At 44.3% G+C, this 25,532-nt stretch overlaps 1 protein-coding gene across 10 annotated transcripts in view; it reads right to left on the bottom strand.

The window, feature by feature from the left end:
* The window catches only part of PCBP3 (poly(rC) binding protein 3), a 402,541-nt gene that overhangs the window by 36,118 nt on the left and 340,891 nt on the right, over positions 1-25,532 (bottom strand). For 8 of the 10 annotated variants that reach the window (XM_045284776.1, XM_045284777.1, XM_045284781.1 and 5 more), the window contains exons 1-7: positions 18,738-18,818; positions 13,536-13,690; positions 11,492-11,515; positions 10,867-10,899; positions 10,396-10,512; positions 2,461-2,592; positions 1,551-1,679 (exon numbers count right to left, since the gene is read on the bottom strand). In XM_045284776.1, the coding sequence (XP_045140711.1) occupies positions 1,551-1,679; positions 2,461-2,592; positions 10,396-10,512; positions 10,867-10,899; positions 11,492-11,515; positions 13,536-13,690; positions 18,738-18,804 (657 nt within the window). In that variant the 5' untranslated portion in view covers positions 18,805-18,818. Of the gene's footprint in view, positions 1-1,550; positions 1,680-2,460; positions 2,593-10,395; positions 10,513-10,866; positions 10,900-11,491; positions 11,516-13,535; positions 13,691-18,737; positions 18,819-25,532 lie in introns of those variants that run through there. The other 2 variants (XM_045284778.1, XM_045284779.1) reach the window with 1 other exon arrangement.

Below are 25,532 nucleotides of genomic sequence, written 5' to 3'. Positions count from 1 at the left end.
ATCAGAAGGACCCAGTCAGTTGCATTGATGGCCCGTGAACTGCGGAGGTCAGGTTCGCTTCTGTGGGGCAGTCTGACCACTACATTGTGTGAGGCTCACTGACCAAATGCCACACCTTGTTCAGGTGCCTTCCTCTGAATAGTGTGGTGTGTCCTGCCCAGAGGCCTTAGTCACAGTCTTGGGAAGGGCTGCCTGCCCTATGATTGCCCTCCAGCTCTAGCCGGTCTGGGAGACTGTCCTGAGTTACCAGCAGGACACAACCATGTGACATCGTAATCGATTTATAAAGAAACTTTCTAACAAGAATATTAAGAAAAAATAGCTTTGATATATTTCAGGAAAATAAAAACTACGTTTTTGTTTTGTTTTTTAAAACTGAGCAAGAGGCTTTGGCATTAAGCCACTATCTCCGAATCTGCTTGGTGAGGCTCTAGTTTCCATGGAAATGCTGACTACAGGTATGGGATGCTGTCCGCAATGTTTCCCACCACAGAAGGCACTGGGGCTGCAGGAGGGGTCTGGGACTGGACCTCCTGATGCAGACCCCCAGGCCAGGGCTGGGAGGATAACCCTCCTTGAGACCACCCTCTAAGCAGGGAAGCACTAGAATGTCATTCTGGAAACCTGGATGTTCTCTCTGCAGGTCAGAAAGGAACTGACAGAGGGAAGTCTGCCTTTCCAGGCAGTACAGGGAGGATGTGGGAGCCTGGCTCAGCTAAGATGCCTTTAGTGTGAGGCAGCTGGTTCAGTTTTCATTTCAGACCAAAGTTTTCTCCATTTAAAGTCTCACATGTTGGCTTCATTTTGAGCACCTGTGAAATTTAAATTTCAGGGTTTTACCTCCAGTATTTTAAAGGAAAACTTTTAGGTTTTCAGCTATTGTATCTTCTTCACCCTTCTCTTTGTTTTAATCCTTTTATTTACTTATTTGCATTTGCGTAATTGGGGCATTTGATATGAGTTTCATCATTCTGCCTGTTGTACCTCAATGGCTGTTCTGACCCCACCATCCGCACACTTCTGTGACCACAGAAAGAGTGGCTGCCGTTGTAGTCCTCATTGAAAGAGCAGTTTCCCAACCACCCAGAATGCAAGTCCTAGCTCTCCACCCCTGAAGCCAACCCCTTTGCTGGAGGAAGGCAGAGGCAGCTCCCCGCCATCCAACTCCTGTGAACTTCTCACAGGACTGTTTCCCCCCCAGACTTCCCTCATGCTGAAGGCTGCTAGTGACCCTTCTCTGAAGTCCCATGTGGAAGCCCAAACCACTTTTCCTCCAGTTTCAAGGGTAAGCAAATGGCTTGCTCTTCTCCATACATCCCCCGAGACACCTCATAGGGGACTGTGCCATGCACACATGGCCAGAGTTAGTCGACAGGACAAGGACAGGCACCCATGCCCACAACAACCCCTGTTGCCATGTGCTGGAAGTCTGGAATGCAAGGAGGTAGTAACTGTGAGGCTGAGCCACAGGCTCTCGGGATACAGGGCAGGCCTCTATAGAGGATGTGGAAGGCCACCCGGAGCCAGTTGTGCCCGAGGTGACAGTGTACCTCCAGCATCACCACACAGATCTGCTTGACGCACTGGATGATGGCATCGGGTGTCCCTGAGATGGTCACCGCCCGCTCGGTGGAGTTGGGCAGCATGTCCCCTGCCACCTGCACCTGAGCACCTGTAGACTGGAAAAAGGCAGGCATAGAAGGTGAGACAGAGGAAGCAAGGGAGACAGACAGAGAAAGCACGTCCAAGGAGGGGTGTTTCCGTGTGTGTGTGTGTGTGTGTGTGTGTGTGTGTGTGAGGCTAGGAGCACCGTAAACTCCCACTGGGGATGTGAAGTAACTTGAACACCTTCCCTGGCCACACTCCCTCCCTTCCTGTCCTAAAATGCTAGACTGACTTTCACAGAGGGGCTAGGATCAGGACTGAGATTTGGGTGACCGTTGTCTTTCTGGGCGAGGGGATGACTAAGACTTTTTGGTATACAGTGGATGTGTACCTATAAAATTCATTCCACATTTGGCTCTATCCAGCTGCAACCTGGAGAGCTGCTGAGCATTCCCCCAAGAGTAAGGCCTGATACCCGCAAAGGAGAGCCTCAAAGCCTCTGGACAGCAGGGAGCATGCAGCCTAGGGCCCTCAATCTGAGTACACCACCTACGGGTGCTGTGGCACAGCCCCACATACCTGTCCTGGGAGGCCCCACCCCCAGCCCAGTTGGGGTTCCTAAGCTGAGTACACCCTCCTCACACGGGACCTACAGTGTGCGGCTAACATTTCCATCTACGCACTTTGCAGATGTCCCCACGTTTCAGTCTATCTATGTACATACTGTCCCTGTCCTGTAGGTTCCCTGCAGGATGGCAGCATGACCCAGGTGCTGACGTGTGGGGACAGTACAGAAGATGCTCTTTGATGAAGGCTGAGTGCCCCTGCTCCCAGGGCCAGGATGGGGATCCTTACCTCCCTGATCTCCTTGATCTTGGAACCGCCTTTGCCAATGAGCGAGCCGCACTGGCTGGCGGGGACCACCAGCCTCAGCGTCACAGGGGGCTTGCTGGTGGCAGGGCTGTTGCTCATGGAGTTGATGATGTCCTAGGGAGGAGACAGATACACAAGTTGATAGGCAAATCACACATCATGCAAACTCCAAGTGCATGTGTGAGTTCACATTCTCTCCTGTTTCATAACAGGTACACAGTACTTCCCCAAGCCCAAGGATTCAGAGCTTCAGTCAGAGGCTCTGCAGTGCTGTTCTCAGCCCAGGTGGCACTGAGCACCAGGCTGAGAGAGCCAAGCAGGCCCCATTCTCCGGACACTTACAGGCAGTCAGGGGACAGTGCAGGGTCATCCATGTTCCTGGACAGAGACAACACCCTGTGACAGGTAGCAAGTACCGAGCAGGGTACAGGGCCGGGCAGGATGAAGAGGGGCAAAGGGGTCCTGGCTGATAGACAAGATGGGCATGGAGGTGGGGGAGGGGGATGTTTCATATGAGGCCCTGCACAAGGAGCCAGGCTCTACAGGGCTTAGTCAGAGAAGATTGGTAGGCCTACACCAAGATTTGGATAGGTTCTAGGCTTGAGGCATCCTTACAAACTGCTGAGGCCCTGAAGGGATCTACAGACAAGAGCAATGTACATGAATATGAAGAGTTATTTAAGGAAAGAGGAGGCTACTGACACACAGGACCCAGCCCGGTCAGCAATGTGAGGGTAAGGCAGGCAGTGAGGTAGGAAGCCAGGCACACAGAGCGTGGGATCTCTGGGTCTCTAGAGTCTATGATAGAAAGTGGATCTTGAAGTGTGTTGCTGACCCAGAGGGTGACCAAGGAACAGATGGAAGGTGAGACAGAGACAGGTAGGCAGCCAGACAGCCTAAGCATGGATATTGCTTGACCCTGTGCAAAACAGCTGTGAACTGAGGCGCAGTGTTTGGGCAGGTGGACTATGCGATTATGGATCTGAGGCACAGCAGACAGTTCAGGGACTCATGGGTGCGCCCCTAAGGTTGTCAGCATGGTGTGTCCACAGCAGAGCCACACTCGCTGTGCACATATGGGAACAGGTTCTCTGCTCACATGCAGGATGGAAACAAGTGCTTGGAACACTAGCTCAGAGCTGCATTGAATTAGCTGTTTCCGTGAAGAGGAGGGAGCCTCACAGAGGGGCTTCTGTGTACAGGGAGGCGGGCAGAGGAGTGGCCGGAATGCTGGCCTCACCTCCCTGTACCCTAGGAGACTTTAGAGAAGATTCTGGGGGAGGGAAAAGGGGCTTTAGTACTTGCAGCACCAGGGAATGTGCACTAGGAGGAAGTACTTAAGAAGGGAGACCTCACTTCATGGACCACAGGATGCTCATGGGGGCCTTCAGAGAGAGAGGAGTGATTTGGTACTGGTTCTCACTTGTTTGACACCTTGGTGGACTCAGACTCCTATCCATCCCTTGTTGTTCCCTTTTATGTTCCTCTTTTGTGTTGTGCTAAAGGTTGTTGTCAAAAGAAGCCCTCTGTGTTGGGCTGGACTGTCTAGACAAACAAAACCAGTGACATATATGTATAAGAAAGAACTCTATTATCAAGAAGAATTTCATATCAAGAAGGTGTCCCAGCCCAGTCCAATTCAAGTCCATGGGTGTGATGCTAGTCAGAGCCCTCTTCAAACTCACATGGCTGAAGGCCAATGATGCAGAAATGTGAAGCTGGAAGCAGGGAGATCATAGGTTGGTGGGTTTAGAGTCGAGTGGATCCAACGTTGGTGGGAACATGGCAGGGCGTTAGTAGCTCTCTAGGTTTGAGGCCCGCATGGGGCCACCCCAGGAGGCAGACCCAGAGTTAGTGAAGGGGAATCAAAGGGTAAGAAAAGCAAGTTCCCAGCATCTCCTATAAAATAGGCCACACACACCCAAGGAGGCATCATCAGGCTGTGACCTTACTGACAGGTTGGATTCCCCATTACATTTTCACACAGGTTCAAGCTGACATCAAATGTAACTGCCAAATCCTGTTACTGGAGGTAGCCACACAGAATAGCCTATTTGTGCTTCTCACTACACTTGGAAAAATACTTTGCTGTAGGTCACGTAGACATTTCAATTCAAGATTTGAATTTTTGCTTCAGTTTTGCTTGAGAAATGCAAAGAATGTTCTTCTCTTTGAAATCTATTCAGTTCTTTGTCATTTTTCCCAGGTATTTTAATTACTCTGTGCTCAAGTATCAGTCTCTTCTGATAGCATTTCAGTATTTTCTTTCTTTCCTGTTTTGTTCATGACCTTTGGCTTTCTCCATTTATGATGCCTTTAGTATCATCCTACAATTCTTCTGGTCTCTTGTCATTAGTGTTCAGTGTGGCATCTATTCTTGAAATGCTTTCTAAATTCAATTGGCATATACATAAGACCATGGTTCTGGTGGACTTGTTTTAATTTTTTTTCAGCTCCAACTTGAACTTGCATATGAGTAATTTTTGGGTTGTTTCTCCATCACCACCTGGTCATGAACTGATAGATGATATTAAACTTCTCCATAGTCTCTTTTCATAGATGTAGTTGACTTGATACATGTGTATTATATCTGGCAAGGTAAATGTGTAAAGTTGTCTTTTGTGTTGTTGAAAAAATTTATTTCTGATGAATATGTTGTAGGTCTTGCAGAACTCTATTGTATGCTCTCCTTCCAAACTACTGATCCTCTTTTTGGCTTCCAATTTTCACATCCTAATCACTGGTAATTATCAATGCATCTTGACTGTATGTTTGATCAATTTCAGATCGGAGCAGTTCATAAGTCTTTGATTTCTTCATCTTTGGCATTAATAGTGGTGCATACATTTCAATTATGCAGTCAAAAGTGAATGATACAGGAAGGACAGAAGTTATACACAAAAAAGACAGACATTATACACAAAATTACTGTACCCAAATGGATTGGTTGATGTTCAATCACATCAGGAGGGAGCATGTGTTAGTCTGGGTACTTTAGAGAAACAAAACCACAGAAACTCATGTATAAGAGAGAGCTTTATATAAAGGTTATGTGTACATCAAGAAAACATCCCAACCCAGTGCTTCCCAAGCCCACAAGTCCAACATTAACCCATTAGCCCATATGTCCAACACCAGTTCACAAAGTCCTCCTCCATCTCACAAAACAGACTCAATGATGAGGAGGAGGAAAGCTGAGTCAGTGAATGTGGAAGCATCTCAGCGCTGGCAGGGGTGTCCACACGGCTGCTCCAGCACCCAGGGCTGCATCGGGGTACGTCCATGTGGCTTCTCCTTGGGGATGTCTTGTAGGAAGTCAGCCTTGCTAGCTGAAGCAGGGAACTGCTAAGGCAGCTGCACCCTGGTGCGACCATCACGAAACAAGAGATCCAAGAATTTGAAAGGTGAGGCTCATTGAGCCATTTATCCCTCCGCCCTTCAATTAACCCCGCATGTGTTTATCGGTCAGGTTGGCACAATAAACTAACTACCTCAGAGCATATACTCAAGAGCCAATGGTACTAAAGGAAGACGTCCAAGGTGAACCGAAAGCATTAGTGAAAAACCGGGCTCCAGGAATGATGTAATACCAACGGAAATTAAGGCAAATCTGGAAGTACTCCTAATATTTGCTACAAAGTTTCGACATTCAGAATACGGACTTGAAGAGGTCCATATTCATGTCCACTTCAAATAAAAATCATCTGGTGGAATGTGAAAATTATAGCACATAATTTTTATCATTAACCAGATAATTTAATATCATTAAAATCATATACAAGCAAACTTTGACTGGAGATAATTAAAAAATAGCTGCAGCCATAAATTGTTATAGAACTGCTAGAAATTCAAGCCAGCTTAAAAAATGATTGTGGACTGAGTAATATCATTGCTGATACCTGATCGATCTTGGCTGAGAACATTAGAAAGATGTTTACTTATATTTTGTTATCTATGTAATTGTTAGTGCTACTGTGTGGATCATAACAAATTATGGATAGCACTGTGAAGAATGAGAATTCCAAAATACTTAATTATATTCATGCAGAATCTATACATAGGTCAAGAAGAGATACTGCATTGATAAAATCAGAAAATGTGTGTATCAGGGTTGTGTTTTTTCACCATATGGTAACACAGCTTTTCTTATTGAAAGGGAAGACAATTTGAAGCACTTATTGATGAACATCAAAATCTACTGCCTTCAATATGAATTACAACTCAACATAAAGAAAGCAAAAATCCTCACAACTAAGCCAATAAGCAACTTCATTATACACAAAGAAAATATTGAACTATTTAAAATATTAATCGATTTCATTTTACTTGAGTCAAAAACCAATGATATAGAAACAGTAGTCAGGGAAAGAAAGAATGGATTACATTGGGCAAATTGATGCAAACGATCTCTTTAATATCTTAAAAAGCAAAGATGTCACTTGATGACTATTAGGCAACTGAATATATCATGACACAAGCTATACAATATTCAATTGCTTCATATGCATGCAAAAGCTGGACAATGGAAAAGGAAGACAGAAGAATAAATATACATTTGAATTATGATGTTGAATAACAATACTGAATATACACAAACTGCTAGAAGAACAAGCAAATCTGTCCTGAGAGAAGTACAGTTAGACTACTCCTTAGAAGTAATAATGGCTTGGTGCACCAGGTTGAAGTCTTGTCCCTTTCTCCCTGTGGAGATCTAAACAACACCCTCAAGACATGAATGGAATATACCGGCATGAAGCTGGGAACCAACAGAGAGGTCTGAGGGGCCAGCCCCAACCCCAACTATGTGAACAGCCCCTCTCCCCCGAGAAGGATTCATTTCAGAGGACAGCACTGAAGCTATAGCTCAGGGAGAGGGACCTGTCTGATCAGAGCACACGGGAGCAAACGAAGGGGGAGAGGGAGAGAGTGGAGCACATCCTGGCCCACCAAGCCCTGAGGATGATGTTCCTGCTCAGAGCAGCCAATGCAGAGAGGACCATAGGGCTGGCCCCACCACAAGACACGACATCCCTCACTGACCCATAGTGCTATGGGGGACAACACTGGAGACACAGTGCGGGAATTGTGCCTGATCTGACCCTACCCACCGGGCAAAACACTAAGAGTGTGCAACACAAGAGCAAGGGGAACAGAGCAATGAAGTCCCTGGGGAATACCAAAAATAGACTGTGAGGCCAGGGCATGGCACCCCATCAGACTCAACCAGAAAACACTCCTAAAGGTCATGTCTTTTCTTGTTGTTTTGTTTTCTTTTGTTGCTTTGTTTTGCTCTGTCTTTTTGTGTGTGCTTATTATTGTCTCTGCATGTCTATTTAGATAAGATAGGTGGGATAAACAATCTGGAGGAGAGGAGAAAGCAACGGGACTGACAATTCTGTGGGGACACAGGAAGGGGGAGGGAGGAGGGAGGTGGAGAAAAGGAAGTGGGTGTTAACAAACCCAGGGACAAGGGAACAACAAATGATCTAAAATCAATGGTGAGGAGGATGTAGAATGCCTGGTAGGGCTTGATCAAGGGCAATGTAACCGAGAGGAATTACCAAAACCTGAATGAAGGCCGAACATGACAGTGGGACAAGAGGAAAGTAAAAGGAAACAGAAAAAAGAACTGGGGTGAGGGGTGGCGCAAAGGGCATTTATAGAGGTTTAAATACAGGTGTGTACATGTGTAAATATATTTATATATAACGATAGGGAAATAGATCTATGTACATACAGTCATAGGTTTAGAATTAAGGTAGCAGATGGACATTGGGCCTCTATTCAAGTACTCCCTCAATGCAAGAACACTTTGTTCTAATAACCTAGCATTCTGTGATGCTCACCTTCCTGACAAGATTGCTGAAGACAAAATGGGTACATAAGCAAATGTGGTGAAGAAAGCTGGTGGTGCCTGGCTATCAAAAGATATAGCATCTGGGGTCTTAAAGGCTTGAAGATAAACAAGTGGCCATCTAGCTGAGAAGCAAAAAAGCCCACATGGAAGAAGCACACCAGCCTGTGTGATCATGAGGTATCGATGGGATCGGGTATCAGGCATCAAAGACCCAGAACAAAAAATCTTTATCAATGTTATCAATGAATAAAGGGGAGTGCCGAGTGGAGACCCACCTGTAGACAACTGGACAAACCCTTACAGAAGGGTCACAAGGAAGAGATAAGCCGGTCAGGGTGCAGAATAGCATCCCTGAAACATACAACTTTCCTCTAATTCTTTAATGGTTCCCCACCCCCACTATCATGACCCCAATTCTACCTTAGAAATCCGGCTAGACCAGAACATGTACGCAGGTACAGGTAAGAGCTGGAAACACAGGGAACCCAGGACAGATAAACCCCTCAGGACCAATATTGAGAGTAGCGATATCAGGAGGGTAAGGGGAAGGTGGGGGGAGTAAGGGGGGAACTGATCACAATGATCAGTGTATAACCCCCTCCCAGGGGGATGGGCCAAACAGTTGCCATTTAGAAGAGACTAACAGAGATCTGAGGGTGTAACCCAGCTAGTGTATGGTTTTGGTTCTAACCTCACAGAATACCTTCTTCTATGGTAGTGGTTCCCAACCTTCCTAATGCCATGACCCTTTAATACAGTTCCTCATGTTGTGGTGATCCCCTAACCATAACATTATTTTTCTTGCTACTTCATAACTGTAATTTTGCTACTGTTATGAATCGTAATGTCAAAATCTGACATGCAGGATGTATTTTCATTGTTAAAAATTGAACATAATTAAAGTATAGTGATTAATCACAAAAACAACATGTAATTATATATTGTGAAATATTTATTTCTAATCACAAATAAATGAAATTCTGTGGGTACTCATGTGGGTGTATCTGCATGTGGTGGATTTACCTGGAGACGGTTAGAGAGTGGGGTCTTGGTTCCTAAGACCATCAGAAATATGTGTTTTCCGGTGGTCTTAGGGGACCCCTGTGAAAGGGTCGTTTGCCCCTCAAGGGATCTGAACCCATAGGTTGAGAGCCGCTGTTCTATGTTGTCTGACCCTAACCTACCACATAACACCTGCACTACAGCACATCAGAGCTTTCTCTTTTCCCCACGCAACTGTGACAGTCCCCTGTGTTCCCGAGTCTGTACGCACAGTGATGGGGCTGATCTCTGCTCCGGTAATGCTGAGCTGCTTGTTCTTACGTGGGAGATATGTAATCATTTCACATTGCTTAATTTTGGGGGGGGGGGATTACCAGCTTTGTCATTCTCTTTCAATAGACTAAATGCACCTCCAACTAATTTTTGGCAATTAAAATCGCTGAGAACACATAAAAACATTCAGATTTAGCTCACACAGTTGTGGCACACAACCAAAGTGGCACACACACACACATTTATGTCTCTCTCTGTCTTTAGCCATAGCTAAACTGAGCTACACAAGGCTCTCCCAGAGTCGGACTGGCCACAGTGCTGGTTCTGTGTTTGAGGAGCAGTGGTAGGTAGAGTTCTAGGAGTGGGGGACAGCCATGAGATAGCAGAACAGGGCTGGGGCTATGCTAGAGGGTATGGCCTGAGGGTCAGCAGAAGGGTATAGCTTAGGTGGAGGGTGAGATGTGCTGAGCTGAGCTCCAGGCTCTGAAGTGAGGTGCTTGAAGAGCCATCAGTGAGGTGGGCTTCCCCAACATTCGTGGCAGAGATGTCTAGCTAAAGGAGTAGAAGGGAGAGATGTTGCTTGATACCAGATCAGGGAAGAGCCCCTGTGGAGCAGAGGAGGTCAGAGGAGAGGAAAGGAGACCGTGGCAGAGCAGGCTTCTGGTAGAGCCTGGGGTACAGCTGCACATGCATCCTGTTGTCCAGAAAGTGGGAGGGAGATTTAGGTACCTCCGACCCGTACCCAGAGGGAGATTCCACATCTGTTTCCACAAGGGGTTTCTTACCTCCTCAAACTTGTATGCGATCATGGCAAAGGCTTTGAAGATGGCATCTGTTGGGCCCGTGATGGTCACGATTCTCTCTGGGCAGTTTCCCTCTGAGATGTTGATTCTTGCACCACTCTAGAGAGGAGGAGGCAGATCCCCATGACCGAATTCAACACAAAAATCGTTTCCCTGGCCATTCCCCAGCAGCAAATCTGCCTGGTGCCCGAGTAGCAAAGCCAGCACTAGTAGCAAAGTCCTTGTCAGCAAAATCCCCTTCACAGGGACATTTTAATTAGCAAAGGGCACACGGATGACCAAGGCTCCTGTGCTTGACACAGTGTACAGGGGGAATGCATGGAAGGCAGGTGCACCCCACTCCCGTACCTGCACCTGAGCTGAGGTCACTGCTCCTCCTGCTTGTGGCCCTTCCAAACCCCAGGGTTCAGGGTGGGACTTGGGGCAGTTTGCTCTGAGGGTAGGTACACTCACCTCTTCACGCATCTTCTTCACGGTCTCTCCCTTCTGAAATAAACAGCAGACACAAGGAAACGGTGTCATTCAATTTCCATCTGACATCAAACAGGGTGTCAGGGCTACATGGTGCCAGGCACTGCGTGCCTGCTGTGCTCCTGCCTCTACCAGCCCACAGAGCCTGCTCCTTTGGGCAGATTAATGCAGAGGCAGGGTTGGCAGTGCTGGCTGGACAGTGTGAAGTGTGAAGCAGGGAGCAGGCAGTGGTGTGCCCGCAGGCATCTCTTCAAACACAGTGTAAGAGGCCCAGGAAAAGGTCTGATCCCAGTCCTGGTGGCAAGCTATGCCTCGAGGGAGGAGTAGTGGGGTGTCTGCCAAGCATCTCAGAGCACAAACAGGCTGACCTATGGAGCCAGTGTCAATGGTGTTGAGCTTGAAGGTGAATAGAGTTTGCTTTACAGAGGTCAGAGGGCATGACCCCATTGGAAATGCTTAGGGCTCAGCACAGTGCCATATCGACTAAAAACATTGCCATCCATCCACTGCAGGGCTACTGGGCACAGCACCAGAGTAGGTGCAGCCACTTCTCTCATGCCTCCCCTTTTAGAGAACCCCTAAAGAACTTCGTTCATTTGATAATTACCTTTCCAATGATGCTTCCAACTTCCTGTAGGAAAAACACACAGAAAGAATGACGTCATGGAGCAGAAAGAAAGAAAAGAAGCCTGGCAGAGGAGTGAGATGTGCTCTCCACTCTGAGAATGAGGGGATTCAGAATCCACCCAGAGAGAAGTGTAGGGGCCTCCCTTCCCATGGAGTACTAGCTTCCTGGGCTGTTCATGAAGGACGCCTAGTAGCACAGTGATGACGCAGTCAGCAGTCAACCGAAAGGTCAGTGATTTGAACCCACCAGCTGCTGCTAGTGAGAAAGATGTGGCAGTTTGCTTCCATAAAGATTTAGTCTTGGAAGTCCTATGGGGCGGTTCTACTCTGTTCTATACGGTTGCTAAGAGTTGGCTTCACTTGACGGCAAAAGGTATGGTTTCTTGGTTTGAGGCCCCCTTCACAGAGGCAGGCTCCACATCCATTTCATCCGGGTCCAGAATGGCACCCACTGCCGCTGCAAACCCAAGAGGAGAGCAGCTGGCTGCTTATTGTTGATGCACCTAAGCACCCAGGGAATCACGGCAGGAAATGAAAAATAAACCCTTCCACCAATGTGAGTGAAAGGACAAGCTGCTGCTCTTGCTCTGTGACTTGCTTTTCAAAGACAACACACTAACCGACGGCAGCCCTAAAGCCTGGAGCCTGTAGGTGGCTCTTGGACGCCTACCCTCTATGGAGGCTGGCCCCAGCTGTTGCCCATGAAGAGCCCCATGTCCCTCATGCCAGTCAGGGTCAGGTTGGCTCCGGAGCTCCAAGAGTATCACTATCCAAGCCTGAGCTGTTTCCTCCGTGCAGTGGGGTCCTTGTGGAGAACCACTCCTGGGACAGTTGAGGGGGCAGCAGGCATTGTGCAGCCAAGAGGTTGCTGTTACCACCCATATGGGCCCCATGGCAAGTGCAGGCTGGGTGGCTGGGCAGGATTTTGTTGCTACTGCTAGAATTGGAGTCATTAGTTGACTGCCCAGAGAGCTGGTATGGTGTGCATTCCAGCTGCCAACAACTCAACCAGTTGCCACCACAGCTGGAAGAAGGCCGACGGGTCCTTGTCCTGGGGCACAGAGCCAGCCTTTCTGGAAGTGAGCACCATCTGCTCCGGACAGGAAATCTAGGATGAGTCAGTGCTGCTGGCTCTAAAGCCTTGTCAGCTGCCCCACTCGACCTCAAACTGACATTGGGAACTGACTTCTCATAGCACCCCCCCCCCCAAATGGAGCAAAACAGGGAGTCCTGGGACACTGGCTGGGATCAGAGTTATTAATGAGTGATCTCACAGGTATCACTAGAGAGAAACGGATATAGAAAAGTATTGTGTACACGTATGTGTGCACGTGTGTGCATATGGGTATGTGGCATGTACACATACACAAATATATTCCCTAGAGCTGTCTAGGACTGCATGCTCATGAGAGACAAGGGCACCCTGTGCCCAGTTCCTGGCTCTCTAAACTCCACCCCTGCCACTACCAGGAGGAACCTGAGTCCAGGACTGGGACCAGGAACGTCCAAGATGAGCCTGGACAACTCTGATCCAGAGTGAGGGATGTTCACAGGAAATAACTACTTGTGGGGACACAGTGTGAAGGGGCCCCGCTGGCCAACCCAGGGACAATCTAAGTAGTGAGTTCAATCGTTACAATGACAAGTAATGGATGGTCACTATGAGAAGTAAGAGTCAGAGAAAGATGAAGGAGATGATTCTGGATTGGAGGGGACTAGAGAGCGACAACTAAAGAGGTCAGCACTGGATAAAGGAAGTGGGGTTAAGGGTCAAGGCTATGTTCTGGCTGGGCTGGGTGTAGAGCAGTCATGACGGATGCCCTTGTGCACAGAGGACACACAGCCAGGGGTGTGATAGCAGGCATGAATTGATGTCTGTGTCTTGAGTATACTGGGGAGATGTTATTTGCGCCGTGCATGCAAATGCTCCATAAGGATGGGCCTATTTATTTATTAATAATGAAAACCAAATGCCAGGTAGCCAGCCACCTCCCACCCCCTCATATCCCCCCCTCCCTCTGTACCTTCCCATGCATCAGCAGGCGTATTGTCAGCGTCACGTTCAGGCCACCTTCTGAGACTTTGGACTCCATCCTTCTCCCAAAGTATAGCTGTGGGTGCTGGCTTAAGACGCCAAGGACGTCGTGAGAAAGGATGGATGGGGCCCAGGCAGTGTCACCTGAGAAGGGGAGGCACAGCTGCTGTCAACTGGGGATAATCTCAAGGCTACCAAGTCTCTGGACTACAAGGGCTTCTGCTCCTGTATGGGTATAATACAGAATTGTTATGCTGTGTGCCACCTCAGGGTAGGGGCCTGAGAAGTACCAGAGTCAGCCACTGCAAGTATGACCAGCCTGCCTTGAGTGACTGCGGGGACATGTCACCTGGCTTGCTATCCCTCATCCCATTCCCAAATCTTAGCAAGTGGCCTATGAGATGCTTGAGTAGAATCTGGGGGCCACCCTTGCCCCCTTACTCTTTCCATTGCATCTCCAACATGATCTGGGACATGCTCAGGCCTGCCTCATGGCCTATCCTAAGCAGCAGCCCCTCTCCCATCTCTTGGTGATCAACTTTTTACCATGTGGGAGCTAGGGTAGTCTCTGTAAAGCTTCAGTTGCATTGTGTGATCTGGCCAGGTCTTCTGAGACCTCCTTCTTCACTAAAAATAAACCCAACTCTGGACCAGTCTCCCCAGGATCAACCTGCCCCACCTCTTTCTCCAAACTCCGTGCTGGTTTGAAAATCTTAATTTATATAAAGTTGCTTGTGCATTGAGAAACAGTAATGATGAGGTATGGTTTCCAGGGGAATAAAACTGCAAGCTGTTCCCTCTACTCTCAAGAAGATCTGTGGTATTATGTAGCCTGAGCCGGAGGGTGACAAGTGAGCAGGAGCCCCACCTACTTTGCGCAGGCAGGGAAGGAAAGTTGGGGTAGGGGTGAAGCACAGGGGAGGAGTAAAAGGGGGAAACCCTAAATGGGTAGGGTGGTGGGGGCAGGCAGGCAGCCAGGGAGGGCCTCCATGTTCCCTTAGGAGCGGCCATCCCTGTAATGTGTCACACCTGGCCAGCTGCCCTTTGATCTAATGTGTAAATATGGGTCCACACAGAAGCGGTGGTGATGAGTGCTTAACGCTGGAGTAAATCTTGATTCCCTCTTGCCATATTTTTGCTGAGAAAAGTGCCAAAAGGAAAACACAAAATGAAAGTATAGCAGCAAACAAACGGCCTACGTGATGTCTGTGCAGGCATCTGGAGAGAACCCCACTGTGATGGGCCAACAGCTCTGGACACATCTCTGTGCTTGCCAGACACACACGGGATTCTAAAGAAACCTGGCATGTACTGATGGTTTTAAAAACGTGTTTACAGGTAACTGGATCACCAACTTACTCATATGATCAGTTGTAAACTAAAGTGATGCTCTTTGAATAACAAGGATTTTAACACGAAGGTGAATGCGGAGCCAACAGAATTTTCTGAAAATAGTCCTTGCAATGTTATACAGCTTTGCTGTCTGATATGGTCATCTGTGGCCATAGGTGGTTAAATGAGCTACCTTCAGTGCTGGTGACTGCGTCTGGGTAGCACAGGTAGAGGCTCTGTGGGACAGAACTGCTCGAATCACTGCTTCCACACAGATGACGAGACAGGATGCTCATAAAGTAAGGTCACAGGAAGAAGAAGAAATGACCCAGTGTGAATGCTGAGTATGGCAGAGGGTAAATACCACGGATTCCCAAAAAGATACCAGTCAGTGGGCTCAATCAATCCCTTTTGAAAAACCCATTTATATGAGCTGGGATGCACAATGGCCACTTGGGGCTTCATGCTGCCTTTTCAGTTAAGAACCCTCCCTCCGGGTCATGGGCATAGCTGCCTTCTCCCCACCCACCCCCAACACGTGTCTGGTTATGTAACGTCCCTGATTCAGGGAGGAAATAGGTCAGTGCTGTCCAGTGCTCCAAGCCCCCGGGGCTGTCATCAGCTATCACATCAGTCCTGGGTCGCTGCTGCCTACACATCATACGGGGAAGGAGGCTGTTAATGTCACCTTCTTTACACTGCAGAGAGGTCAGGGGCAGTCCCGTGATGAATACCCTTGATGGAAAAACTCTCCTGCTGAGTGGGCAGAGGCATGAAGCAGGACCAGCCAAGGTTTGTCCCCATCATGCAGACCTTTGGGGGGACAGGAGGAAGCAAAGACAAGCTGGGACATCCTCCTTCCCCCTTGGTGCTGGGACTTAGCCCATGTCTTTCAGTTACTCTGTGAAGGGGCCCTGAGGACATGGGGACTGAAAGTGTCCAGAGCTGGCGTGGGTGCAGACACTGGTGGTGAACTGCAGAAAGAGGGACTGCGGCCTACCTGGATTCACCATTTTTGCCTATCTGCACTCACAGGTGCAAGTTGGCCAGCCTTGGTCCAAATGTCGACTTCATGCCGACACCATCTGAGGTGTGCAGAAGCCCAGAACAAGTCAGCAAGCCCAGCGACCCAGGAAGCTGCATTTTTAAAGCTCTCTAGATGCTTTTTGAGCAAAGCCATACTTGGAAACCTCTGGCCTAATTTTCTACCCCAACCCTTGCCCGCTGGATCTCATATAAATCCTGGTATGCTCCCATGACCAGGAACCAGCTAAGGAATTAAACAGGTGAAGAATCTGGAGGAGGCCTGCAGGGTGGGCAAGGCAGCCCCTCTCCCACCCCCACCTGGCCACTGCCCCAGTTGGAATAACCTACTCATGTTCTGCTCCCAGTCCTCCTCAGCAGAAGGAAGAGGAGGAACAGGCTCAAAGGTCCTTTCTGAGGTCTCCATGCTACCCTAGCTGCAAGAAGTCTTGGGGAAGAATAGGCTTCACCCTAGCTTGGACAATGTAGCTGTGTAGACTTTGCCCTCAATGACACAACTACAGCGAAATGAGAAGGAAGCCCAGGCTCAGCATCTGGGCCTGTGCTGCATCATTCATCATTCAACAACTCTGCTTTCCTCCCAGGGGGACAAATACCCAGCCGGATCCCCGGGTAAAACTGTGCCCAGAGAGAGATGGAGGCCAGACACGAGGAAACAAGACCAAAGGCACCCGAAATGGGCTTGGAGAGACAGAGAGCAGGGCAATCAGAGACAGAAAGGCCACCAGGAACACAGGAAAGCAGGAAGAGAGAAGTGCAGATGAAAGCCTGGGGAGAGTGAGGGCCAACACTATCAAATATTAAGGGGGTCTTCAAGTGAGAACCAGCCACTCTTCTGATTCTATAGGATTTAGGTGTCATGAAAGGTGGGGTAGGCCAGAATACAGATGTAGAGTAGACAAGGAGGTAGAGACAGTGAACTTGAGTGTCTCCTCTCAGCAGGGATGGAGGGCAGGAGACATTCCAGATATAGAAATGAGAGTTTTTTTGAGATGGCAGAGGCATGAGTCCAATCCCAAGTCTACTTTTAATAACTACAACAATACCCAAGGGCCTCACTAATTCATCGTTTTCCACGGGAAAAACAGCTGGTCTGACATGGCCCATAGACCTGCCCTTAGAGAGCGAGGTCAGGCTGCAGGGCAGACTGGGTCCCAAGGGCTTTGCCCTCTAGGCATAACTCCACAGAAGAGACCCCTGTAGGCAGTCGGGTCTCAGGGTAACCTCTAGGAAGAGTGATTTGAAAAAATGCACCAACAGTCTAAAATATTTAAGTCAGATATTTAGTGTGTATAGATCAATCTATCCCTCTCTCTTCTCTCTCCCACTCTCAAAAACAACAGGAAAAAACCACTTGTCTGTATGTCTCTTGACACTTGAAAACAAAACCCAGCACATGTACAACTGAGAAATAACACCCTCATGTTGGTGTCCCACAGCCCAGTGCCCACCATCCCTGGGAGCCTTTCTCTGGTCGGTGGCTCCTATATGTTGCCTTCTTTATCCCTTCCTTTAACTCAGTGCGGTATGGTTACAAATAGCACATCCATCTTACAGAAGGAAGGTCTGAAGTTATGAAGGGTGAAAGGTCTTTCTCAAGGATACGTTGTTTATTAGCAACGGAGCTGGGATTAGAATTCAGGAGTCCAGTCACAGAACCTGTGCCCTTAAAATGTCAGGCTGCAAAATTGAATAGCCGGATCCACTTTCAGGAAAATGGAGGAGACATACTTTTCTTCTGATAGACATACCATATGTTACATATAAAACCAAAATAGGAAGTCTCTGACAGGTGTGGAGAAGAAGGCAGATCAGCTAGGAATCAGGGGACCTGAGGAATGACATAACTTCAAGGTTCCTGGGAAATTTTTTGCCTCATATATCCCAGCCTTGGAGCTGAGGACACTAGCAACCTGGAAATGATGGGCACAGACCAAATGTCCCCACAGAGCCAGGGAAAAGAGCAGCTGTTGTCGTTGTTAGGGGCTATGAAGTCGGCTCCAACCGACCCACAGCGATCCTATGCGCGACTGAAGGAAACACTGCTGGGTCCTGAGCCAGCCTCACAACTGTTGCTATGCTCACGTCCATTGTTGCAGCCACGGTGTCATCCATCTCCTTGAGGGCCTTCCTCTTTATTGTTGTCCCCCTCCTTTACCAAACATGATGTTCTTCTCCATGGGCTGCTGTTCTCTCCTGATAACATGTCCAAAGATGAAGTCTCCCCATCATTGCCTCTAAAGAGCATCTGGCCATACTTCTTCCAAGATGGATTGGTTTATCCTTTTAGCAGTCTGAATATTCTTCTCCAGCACTATAATTCAAATGCATAGATTCTTCTACAGTCTTCTGTATTCAATGTCCAATTTTCACATGCATGTGAGGCAACTGAAATTGAATCAGGAGACTTGAGGAATGACTTAACTTCAAGTTTCCGGGAATTTCATTTTATTTTAATTTTTTGCCTCATATATCCTAGTCTTGGAGCTGAAGAAGTCGGCAACCCAGAAATTCCAATAGGCACAGACAAGAGTCCCCACTAAAAACCCACTTTGGCTAGTCCTAAGACCTAGAAAAAGATCAGCCTAGCAAGAAGGAAAGCTTTTAGACAATAACTGCTCTACTCCAGGGACACACCATGAAAAATAATACAAAACAAAACAATAACAACAACAAAAAAACCCTGTGACTCCCACCCAGGAAAACAAAAGCCAAGTAGGGAGCCTAGATTTCCACTCTTGCCAGGCTGTAACGAAGCACCCTCAAATCTTGCAGTAGTGTGGTGTCACAAGAGAACAGAAATGCTCATTCCTACCAAGTAGTATGAGTTCCTTCTCCTTGTGATGTCTGTGAAGACCATATGGGAAGCAGTCGGACGGCATACTGCACCTTCTAGTCGGGGAGGTATTATTGCTCAGCAGTAATGAGATGTCTCCTCTTCCTAGAAATCAATCTGGACTTGTGGCTTACCTGGCAGAAACAAGGTGGAACTCACTTCTACTTTACCAATTAAAGGATAAGGATTAAATAAGATCAGTATTTCATAGCATAGCAGACATCAAATTTCAATAGAAAATCACTTATAATATCAAGAGCCAGAAATACCTCCAATTTAATGAAAGAAGAAAAATCTATTGATGCAAGCAATAAGGCAACAGAGGTGTTATAATGATGTGACAAAGATTTTTAAATTGCCATTATAAAAATGCTTCAATGAGCAATTATACTCTTGAAACAACTGAAAAAACAACATAAAATCTTCACAGTTAAATAGAAATTCTCATCAAGAAAATTGAAGATACAAAGAAGTAAATGGTAGTTTTAGAACTTAAAAAATAAAATAAACAAACAAAAATTAATAGATGGACTTAATAGCAGAATAGGGGAGGGAGAAGAATCAATAAACTTAAAGCTAGAACAATAGAAATAATCTAATCTCAACAACAGAGAATTGACTGGATAAATATTAACACAGTATCAAGGACCCATTGGTCTGGAACTAAAGATATAACATTCATGTGGAGAAAATTCTAGAAAGAGAGATGGTGAGGATGAAGAAGTATTAAAGAAATAATGTTTGAAAACTCCACAAATTTGACAAGAGAAATAAATCTAAATATTTAAGGATCTGAGTTGATGTCCTACAGGAAAAACCCAAAGAAAGCCACACCAGCACATATTACAGTCAAACTTATAAAAACTAAAGACAAACTCTTGAAAGCAGCAAGGAGAAATTACACTTACCTACAGGAGAAAATCACTCGAATCACATGGATTTCTCATTAGAAACCCTCAAGAATGGAGAGAAGTGACACAACAGTTTTAAGCACAAAAAGATCTGCCAATCCGGAACACTAGATCCAACAAAAATTTTCTTCAGGAATGATGGAGATGTCAAAGCAAACTGACCTTAGAAGAATGAATAAAGGTTATTTAAACTGAAAGGAAATTTAAAAATAAGGAAATTTATATTTAAGAAAGGAAAAAAAAACTTGGCAGAGAAAAATATGAGTTAATAAAATAAACTTTCTTTACAGAAGGTCAATTTACGAAGAAGCAATAGAATACTATATGTGTATGAATCAAATAACAGCTGTAAAATTTGTGGAGCAAAGTATGATAAAATTGAAAGGAAATATAGATAAATCTATAATTATTGATGGAGACTTCAATATCCTTTCCCAACAACTAGACAAAAAATCAGCAAGGACATAAAAGAATGCAAGAATACCTTTAATCAACAGAATCTAATAAGAGTTTATTAGATTCTGACAATAGCAGAACACACAGATTTTCACAAGTGCCTAAAGAAAATAGAACAAGATACAAGGGGGTTTCAAAAAGTTTGTGGAAAAATGGAGTCAAAGACAATGAGATTTTTAAAAAAAGATGTCTGTTTGGCGATACAAAATAAAACGAAAACCCTTGTAGTAGTTACACAATTTCATGTCAACTTGATAAAAGAGTGAAGGGATGGAGAATAGCCTGTCAATCAGGTCAAAGCCTGATTGATCCCTTCTTATGGGCATGGCCTTCTCCTGAGGATTCTGGGAGTGTCTCTCTCTCTTGATTCTGCCATCAGAAGATGCGGGCTAGTCCCTTTCTTTCTCTCTTCTTGACCTTCCTGTTAACAAGCCACATGGAGCCACGCTGATGGCAGCCAGAGCCCTGCAGATGCACCCACTGCCATTGGATCCATGGGACTTTCCACTGTGCTATTCCTGCCTTCAGGATCATTGCATGTGCTGCGTGAGTCAAAGAGTAATTTCTGAACTAGTATCGGACATATGGGTTAATATCGGACTTATTATGGACTTGATCTGGACTGGGCGGAGTTGTTTTCTCAATATACAATTGCTCTTTGATATAAAAGCTCTCTCTTACACACACACATGACTGTCGATGAATTTGTTTCTCTAGTCAACCTGGTCTAACACAACCCTCAACAAATTTCAAAGCACTTAAATCATTAAGAATGTGTGCTCTAGCTACAAACAAATCAAACTAGATACCAATAATAGAAAGATAAATGGAAAATTTCCAAACACTTGGAAACTAAACAATATACTTCTAACCAATCCATGGGTCAAAGGGGAAATCTCAAGGGATATAAAAAAATTGAACTGAGTGAAAATAAAAATATATCAACTTTATGTGAGACACCTAAAACAGTGATGAGAAGGAAATTTATAACACTAAATGCATACATTAAATTATCAAATTAATAATCTAATTTCTACCTGATAAAGCTAGAAAAAAGATGTCATGTAAATCAAATAGAGAAAAAAAAATCAAATAGAGAAAGGAAATAAGAACAAAGAACAGGAATCAATTAAATTGAAATTAGAAAAACCTGATATCAATGAAATAGTTGTTGAAAACACCAATAGAATTGACAAACTTATAACAAAACAAAGCAAGAAAAAAAAGATACAAACTACCAAGGTAAGGAATAAAACAGCAGATATCACTGAAGATAACTGTAGATATGAGACGAGTATTAAAAGAATACTAGGAACAATTCTTCCTTGGTAAAGCAGAGGGGCAGAGAGAAAGAGGCAGACCTCTATAAGATGGATTGGTACCGTGGCTGCAAAGATGGCTCAAACATAACCACAATTGTGAGGATGGTGCAGGACTGGGCTGTGTTTCATTCTGTTGTACCTACTGTTGCTATGAGTAGAACCAACTCAATGACATCTAACAAAATAATAACAATAATAACTCTACATAAATAAATTTAACAACTCAAGAAAAATTGACATATTCCTAAAAAATGACAAAGTATCACAATTCACCCAATACGATACTGTATAATTTGAATAGCTCTATATAACCACTAAGGAACCCTTGTGGTGCTATTAGGTAAGCACTGGCCTGCTAACTGCAAGGTTGGCAGTTCAAACCCAGTAGTCAATCTGAGGGAAAAGATGAGGCTATTTGCTCCTATAAATATAACCTTGGCAACCCTATGTAGGGCTGCTGTGAGTCAGAATTTGATCAATGAGACTTTTGGGGGTCTACAATCACCAGATGCTCCACAGGAGAAAGATGAAGTGGTCTGTTCCTACAACCTTGAAAATCCCATATTGGGCCAGTGTGAGTCTGAATCAACTTAATGGCAGTGGGTTTAGGCTTTCTGGTTATTTGACTTCTAAGGGAATAGAATGCACAATTTTAAAACTCCTTAAATAGAAATTTACAAGCCTAGATGGTTTCGATGGAGAATTCTACCAACTGCATGACGAATTAACATAAATTCTACACATTTTCTTTCAGAAAGTAGCAGAGGAGGGCCAAACTTCCAAATTCATTTTTTGAAGCTAGTATTAGTCTAATACAAAACCAAAAAGACAACACCGAAGAAAAATGACTTCATAAAGAAACATAGAAATCCTTAAAAATTATTTGCAAACAGAATCCAGCTATATAAAAAGGATTATTGTAAGTCTATACATCAATGTGTGAGTTTTACATTTTTTATAAACTGCACCTACACTCCAAAAGACATTTTAAAAATTAATTGAGCATGCTTACAAAAATCCTTCATGGGGAGAGGGGGCAAATGGCAAAAACAAACATACAGAGAAACAGAGAGTGCTTGCATTTTGAGAAAAATACAGTACAAATTCTATAAGCAAGATGAGGATTTTTCTAGTGATGTAAAGTTGGCTCAATATTTGAAAATCAATCCCTGTAGCCCATAGTATTAATAGAGTAAAAAAAATTACACGATTGCATCAATGTATTCAGAGAAATGTGATAAAATTCAGCACCCATTCATGATAAATATTATCAGAAAAAATAATGGTAGGAACGAATAAAAAGGAAATTTCCTCAACTTGATAGAAAGCATTTACGGAAAAAAAATCCTACATCTAATAATCTGTGAGAGTAAATAAAAAAGTAGGAGGCTTGGTGGAATAGTGGTTACGCATTGGAGTGCTATCTTCAAGGTCAGCAGTTCAAAACCACCAGCTAGCTCTGCAGGAGAAAGAGGCTTTCTGCTTCTGTGAATTACAGTCTCAGAAACTTGCAGGGGTAGGTCTACTCTGTCCCATAGGGTCACTATGAGTAGGAATTGACTTGATGGCTGTAGGTACTCCTGTACAAAACTTTATTAAACAAAAATATCCAAATAAGCTATTGTTTCTCAATATATTCTCCATCTAGGTCTACACACATCTGAAAGTGGTATTTTAATCTCTCCAAACTTTCCTCAAATAATTCTGTGCTCTTTGATTGAACTACACCCAAATAGCCATTTTAGGATCCTCAAGGAACTCAAGGGGGTGCCCTCATGGTGTAGTGGGTTATATGTTGGGCTGCTAAATGCAAGGTCAGCAGTTTGAAACCACCAGCTGCTCTATGGGAGAAAGGTGAGGCTTTCTACTCCTATAATGATTTACAGCCTCAGAAATCCACAAAAGAAGTTTTACTCTGTCCTATAGGATCAGCTTGAGTAGGAATTGACTGGATGGCAGTGAGTGAGAAGGGATGCAAATTGCCTTCCTTATAAATGTTCTTGGAGTTTGGAGAACCAAAATAGGAGTCTGAATGGGCACGATCGGGAGTGTACGGAGTACTGGGTAAAAGTTTTCCACTGGAATGCTCTTAAAATGAGCAGGTAAAATTTCCTAAGGGGATTCTTTTAGAATAATTAGGTGCATTGTTGTGATGGAGAAAAATTATTTGGTGCATCGTCTTGGCCTTTTCCTTACCAACAGTTTTCCATTTTCTTCAAATTTCTTCATAAATCCCTGTGATCATCCTGCATCTTTTGAGAAAATCTATAGATTATAATTTTTGGAATTCTGAAAAATAGCCTTCTGAGTTTATTTCCTGCCTTGAATTCAACTGCCTAAGCAGATCTCCTCAGAGATTTTTGATTTTGATCAAAATTTTGATTTTTTTTTCTGAAAACACCTGAATGATACTAAGCCTACTATTGAGACAGCTCGTCTGCAGTCATATACTGATTCCAGAGACATATTTAAACATGTTTTGTTTGGAATAAAGCCATGTATGTATGAACTTGAACCTTACAGCTTTTTAATTTATTTTCATATTAGGGTTGGATTTTTACCCCTTAAGATCAGGAATAAGGTAGAGATGTCTGCTATCACCACTCTGGTTCAACACAGTGCTATAAGTCCCAGCCAGTTTAATATGGCAAGGCAAGGAAATAAAAGGCACATAGGTTATAATGGAAGACATAAAACTGTCCCTATTTGCAAATGATATGAAATACTTAAGTGTTAATCTAACAAAGTATGCATGTTGAAAACTACAAAGTACTGTGAAAGGATAATAGATATAAATAAATTTGGAGATATATGATGTTCATGACTGGAAGACTAAACATAGCAAAGGTAACAGTTTTCTCCAAATTGAAACACAAGTTTACCATGCTTCCTATTAAACTCCCAGGAAGATTTTGTACAGATAAACAAGATCATTGTAAAAGTTATATGGAAAGAATAAAGAACTGTAATATCTAAAATAATTTGAAAAAAAGGTTAAAATAATAAATCAAGCTAGCCAATTTCAAAACTTCCTGTGTAGCTACTGCAATCAAATACGTGTAGTATTGGCAATAGGAAAGATCCATAGATAAATGGAACAGAATAGAGACTTCAGAAATAGACTCACATAAATATGCTCACTTGATATTCAACAAAGGTGCAAAAATTAATCAAAGTAAGATAGTCTATTCAACAAATGGTACCTGCACAATTTTGTTATCTGTAACAAAAAGAAGTCTCATATTTCATATGAAAATTAGCACAAAATAAATAGCCAACTTAAATGTAAAATATACAAAATAAATCATTGAAAAAAATCTTTGGAATCTAGAGCTAGGCAGAGTTCATAGATTTGACACTAAAAAATGAAATACAAAGGGGAAAACTGGTAAATTGGACCTCACCAAAATTTAAAACTTTTTTCTGCAACAGATCCTGTTAAGAGATAAATAATAAGTGTTGAATTTAGGGAAATATTTTCTAAACATTTTTGAATATACAGCAAATACTCAAAATTCAAAAATAAAAACGAACAATCCAATTAGAAAAGGGGCAAAAGACATAAATAGACATTTCACTGAAAAAGATATACAGATGGTAAATAAACACATGAAAAGATGTTCAGGATCATTAGCCATTAAGGAACTGTACATTAAAGCCATAATGAGATATCACTACACACTTACAAAAAATGGCTATTGTAACAAATAGTGACAATGCCAAATACTGTTAGGCATGTGAAAAAAAATCATGACACATTGTTAGAATGTAAAATCTTACAGCAAATTTTGGAAGGGTTTGGTAGTTTCTTGAAAAAATGAAATGTGATTAGTACATGAGGGGGTCCCACTGAAAAACCAGAATTCCCCCCTCCCCAAGCTATATATTTAAATTTTTTTACAAAACAACAATATCACTTTCAAAGTACTCTTCATTACACTTAATACGTTTGTCAAATCTAGGATTCCATTCTTGGAAACATAATTCAAACTCATCTGTTCAGATGGCAGACAGCATCTCCCTCATATTTTCTTCTTCTACTTTTCTAAATCATTGAACTGCTGTCCTTTCATATCCCTCTTCAT

This window comes from Echinops telfairi, unplaced genomic scaffold, assembly GCF_000313985.2.
Source record: "Echinops telfairi isolate 266 unplaced genomic scaffold, ASM31398v2 ScPeMD7_7469;HRSCAF=8507_0, whole genome shotgun sequence".
NCBI classification, from domain to species: Eukaryota; Metazoa; Chordata; class Mammalia; order Afrosoricida; family Tenrecidae; genus Echinops; species Echinops telfairi.
This window is presented reverse-complemented; position numbering and strand designations above follow the sequence as displayed.